General features: G+C 29.2%; 1 protein-coding gene across 1 annotated transcript; it reads left to right on the top strand.

Annotated features, from left to right (window-relative positions):
• Window positions 1-2,717: 2,717 nt before the first annotated feature.
• LOC135138726 (zinc finger X-chromosomal protein-like) lies at window positions 2,718-4,301 on the top strand. The gene is made up of 2 exons (XM_064068710.1): window positions 2,718-2,842; window positions 2,898-4,301. The coding sequence occupies exon 2, from the start codon at window positions 2,952-2,954 to the stop codon at window positions 4,182-4,184; it is 1,233 nt and encodes a 410-aa protein (XP_063924780.1). The 5' UTR covers window positions 2,718-2,842; window positions 2,898-2,951; the 3' UTR covers window positions 4,185-4,301.
• Window positions 4,302-4,522: the final 221 nt, after the last annotated feature.

The raw sequence follows: 4,522 nt of genomic DNA, 5'->3' as shown, positions 1-4,522 counted from the left end.
ATGAAAAATCGAGAAATCGAAAAATCTAAAGTTTTAAATATTGAAAAATTAACGTATCAAAAAACTGAAAAATCTAAAATTTAAAAATCCAAAAATTGAAAAATCGAAAAATTAAAAAAGTAGACACAGAAAAATCCAGAAGTCAAAAATAAAAAAGCCGAAGAATTGAAATATTAAAAAGTCCTAAAACTGAAATATCTAAAAACTGAAAAATCTAAAAATCAAAAAAGTTAATTCGAAAAATAGAAAAATCAAAAACCTAAAAAATCAAAAAATTAAAGAATTGAAGAGCAGGAAAATCGAAACACGAGAGTTTATAAAAGTCAAATTTGTAAAATTAAAAAATCGAAAATTTGACAAAATGACAATTGAAAAACAGGAAATCTAAAACCAGGAAGTTGAAAAATCAAAAGATTAAAAAATCGAAACATTTGAAAAATTGGAAAACTTGAAAAATTGAAATGTGGAAGAACTGAAATGAAAAATCGAGAAATCGAAAAATCTTAACTTTTAAAAATTAAAAAATCTAAAATTTAAAAATCGAAAAATTGAAAAATCTAGAAAGTAAAAAAAAATCGACACATCGAAAAATCCAGGAGTCAAAAATCGAAAAGTCGAAGAATCGACATATTGAAATTTCCCAAAACTGAAATATCGAAAACCTGAAAAATGAAAGAAAAACTAAAAATGGGAAAACTAAATCGGGAAATCAAAACATTGAAAAATCGAAAAATTTAAAACGACAATTGAAAAACAGAAAGTCTAAAACCGGAAAGTCGAAAAATTGAAAAACTGAGAAATCGAAACATTGGAAAAATTGAAATATGGAAGAGCTCAAATGAAAAATCGAGAAATCGAAAAATCTAAAATTTTAAATATTGAAAAATTAAAATACTAAAAAATTGAGAAATCAAAAATTTAAAAATCGAAAAAGTAAAAAGTCCACAGTTCCAAAAAAATCCAGAAGTCAAAAATGGAAAAGTCGAAGAACAGAAATATTGAAAAATCCCAAAACTGAAATATCGAAAAACTGAAAAATGAAAGGAAAACTCACGAATCGAAAAACTGAAAAATCCCACAACTGAAATATCCAAAAACTGAGAATTCAATGAATCGAAAAATTGAGAAATCGAAAAATGAAAAATGTGAAGTCGAAACATCGAAACCTAAAAAAAATCGAAAAATTGAAAAATCAAAAACCTGCAAAATCGTAAGATCAAAAAATTGAATAATAAGTAAACTGAAAAATCCCAAAACTGAAATGTCCAAAAACTGAGAAATTAAAAAACTGAAAAATTGAGAAATCGAAAAATCAAAAAAGTGAAGTTGAAAAATCGAAACCTGAAAAAATAGAGAAATTAAAAAACCAGGAAACTTAAAAAATCAATTAATTGAAAAATCGACAAATAAAGAGTTTATAAAAGTCAAAAATTGAAAAATCGAAATATTTAAAAATCGTAAAATTGAAAAATCGAAAAAGTAAAAAAGTAGACACATCGAAAAATCCAGAAGTCAAAAATAAAAAAGCCGAAATTGAAAAGTCCTAAAACCGAAATATCTAAAAACTGAAAAATCTAAAAATCAAAAAAGTGAAGTCGAAAAATAGAAACCTTAAAAAATCGAAAAATTGAAAAATTAAAAACTTGAAAAATCAAAAAATTAAAGAATTGAAGAACAGGAAAATCGAAACACTCGAAGGTCAAGAAATGGGAAAATCAAAACATCGATTAATTGAAAAATCGAAAAATTGAGTTTGTAAAAGTCAAATTTGAAAAATTCAAAAATCGAAAATTTGAAAAAACGGCAATTGAAAAACAGAAAATCTATAACCGGGAAGTCAAAAAATCGAAAAATTGAGAAATCGAAACATTTGAAAAATTGAAATATGAAAGAGCTGAAATGAAAAATCGTGAAATCTAAAAATCTAAAATTTAAAAATCGAAAAAGTAAAAAGTCGACACAACGAAAAATCCAGAAGTCAAAAATGGAAAAGTCGAAGAACAGAAATATTGAAAAATCCCAAAACTGAAATATTGAAAAACTGAAAAATGAAAGAAAAACTGACGAATCGAAAAAATGAAAAATCCCAAAACTAAAATATTCAAAAACTGAGGATCCAATGAATCGAAAAATTGAGAAATCGAAAAATCAAAAAAAGAGTTTATAAAGTCAAAAATTGAAAAAATGAGAAATTGTAAAATCCAAAAATTGAATAATAGACAGGAGTAAACTGAAAAGTCTCCAAACTAAAATTTCGAAAAACTAAGAATTCGAAAGTTGAAACAGCAAGAAATTATGGTCGAAACCGCTTAGGATGTGTATCATGGCTTATAAATCAAATTGTTTCCGAACGCTTAGAGTCGACATTGGCCTGAGTGCGCGTTGGTCTGTAGATCAAACAAGTTCTCAGACGACGAACTGTAATTCGTGTGACCTGAATTAAAGTTAAGGAAACAGTAAAAGCAGATTGTAAAGTAAAACGCGTCGTTAAAAATATTATGACATTTTTTTTTTCTATTGTAGTTAATTTTATTCCTAGTTAGAAACAAACACTGTTGCCAACATAAGTCGAGGAGGCCGCAACTGGTGTAAGGTGTAATTAAGTACACATTTTCAATTATGTTTTGTTTTCACAATTTGTAGCCGAGTATTGTGTGTTGCCTATACGACAACTTGTTTTTTGAGGTTATGTACGATTGTACGAATTATTTTTAAAAAAGACAATCCTACCTACACATGCACATGACCCACACTTTATAAAACGAAAAACAGAACTATTGACTTCACAGTTTAGTCAAGGAAAGATACAAACACCCAGTAAATATCGTAAAGAATTAACGAGGTAAGAATCACCCAGTATTACTTCATTACATAAAATTATTAATGAATCATTTTAGGCAGTTATGGAATAATCATCAAAATTGCCACATTCCACAACACCCTCATTTTTAATGGCAAACCACTTCAGACGTCACCACTCGCCCTTGCAGCCCTTCAACTGCGAAAACACAAATCTTGAATTTTATCACTGCAGTGATTGCAACTTCCGCACAGAATTGTTATTCCATTTTAAACAACACCGTCACAGCAGCGACCTCTCAAAAGAAGCATTCACCATTCAAAAATATATTTGTGACAAATGTAGCTTTGAAACTCATTTCTTGATCAAGTGGCTTCAACACATTACAGTATGTCCAGAAAAAAACTTCAATGGAAACGTGTGGTACAACTGCGATCACTGTACTTACAGATATACAACGAAAGATTCTCTAAAGAAACACACTATTTTAAAACACTTGAAAGATGAACAACTGCTTTGGTATCACTGCACCAGTTGTCCATACAAAGCTAAACAAAAATATTATTTGAAAAGCCACATACACACGCATCATTTGGACAGACAGTATATTATTTGGCATGAATGTGACAAGTGTCCATACATAGGTAAAAGAAACTCAGATTTACAAAAACACATAAAGGCGCATCATTTGGATGCAAAAGACATCGAATGGTATGAATGTAAGCAATGCCCATATAAAGCTAAAGGAAACTCAACCTTAAAAAGACACATAAGCACACACCACGTGAATCGCCCGGATATTAAGCAGTACGAATGTGACAAGTGCCCATACAAAGCTAAACAACAGTCAGATTTGAAAAAACACACAAATAACCGACATTCAGATAACCAAAACGTTAAATGGTACGAATGCGAGAAGTGTCCATTTAAAGCTAAAAATACGTCGTCGTTAAACAGACACGTAAATTCGCAGCATTTGAATGAAGAAAATGCCAAGTGGTACGAATGTAAAGAGTGCCCATACAAAGCTAAAGATGTTTCTAATTATAAAAGGCACGTGATAGTGCGGCATTTGGACGAACAAGATATTAAATGGTATGAATGTGAACAGTGTCCATACAAAACTAAAAGGAATTATCATTTAAAAAGTCACATAAACACCCAACATTTGGATAGGGAAAGTATTAAATGGTATGAATGCGAAAAGTGCCAATTTAAAGGTAAACACAAGTCGTCGTTAAATAGACACATAAATGCGCAGCATTTGGATGAGGAAAATGTTAAGTGGAATGAGTGTGAAGAGTGTTCATTTAAAACTAAATATAAGACTAATTTGAGAAATCACGTCAAGACAATTCATTTGAAAGAAGAGGAAATAATATGACTTCAAGTTTTTATATTCCCGTTTTGTCCTTTTATTTTATTAATTTTTTTTACGATTTTGGAAACTCGTTCATTTTGTCATTATTTATTATTTATTAAACGCAACAGTAATAAATGTTTTTTTTCAACACCGACCCATTTTCTCCCATTTTAATCCCCACTTATTGCAATGTAATGACCGCTTTTAATCCCCCCACAAATTTTAAATATTGTGTGCCTGTTTGCTCAATTATTTATTAAGATATTTTATTTCTGTAAAACGCAATGGATTTTCTAATACAATTTCTACCAATGTACTGTTTTGAAAATTTAAAATTGATCCATAAATACCGAAAACCA

Source organism: Zophobas morio, unplaced genomic scaffold (genome assembly GCF_036711695.1).
Source record: "Zophobas morio isolate AGI-343-1 ecotype UQ-CSIRO unplaced genomic scaffold, CSIRO_AGI_Zmor_V1 ptg000030l, whole genome shotgun sequence".
Lineage (NCBI taxonomy): Eukaryota > Metazoa > Arthropoda > Insecta > Coleoptera > Tenebrionidae > Zophobas > Zophobas morio.
Note: the sequence above shows the minus strand (reverse complement) of the source record. Positions and strands in the feature narration are given on the sequence as shown.

Coding starts and splice junctions, on each gene's coding strand:
- LOC135138726 (XM_064068710.1), top strand. CDS start 2,952: ATGGCAAACCACTTCAGACGTCACCACTCGCCCTTGCAGCCCTTCAAC.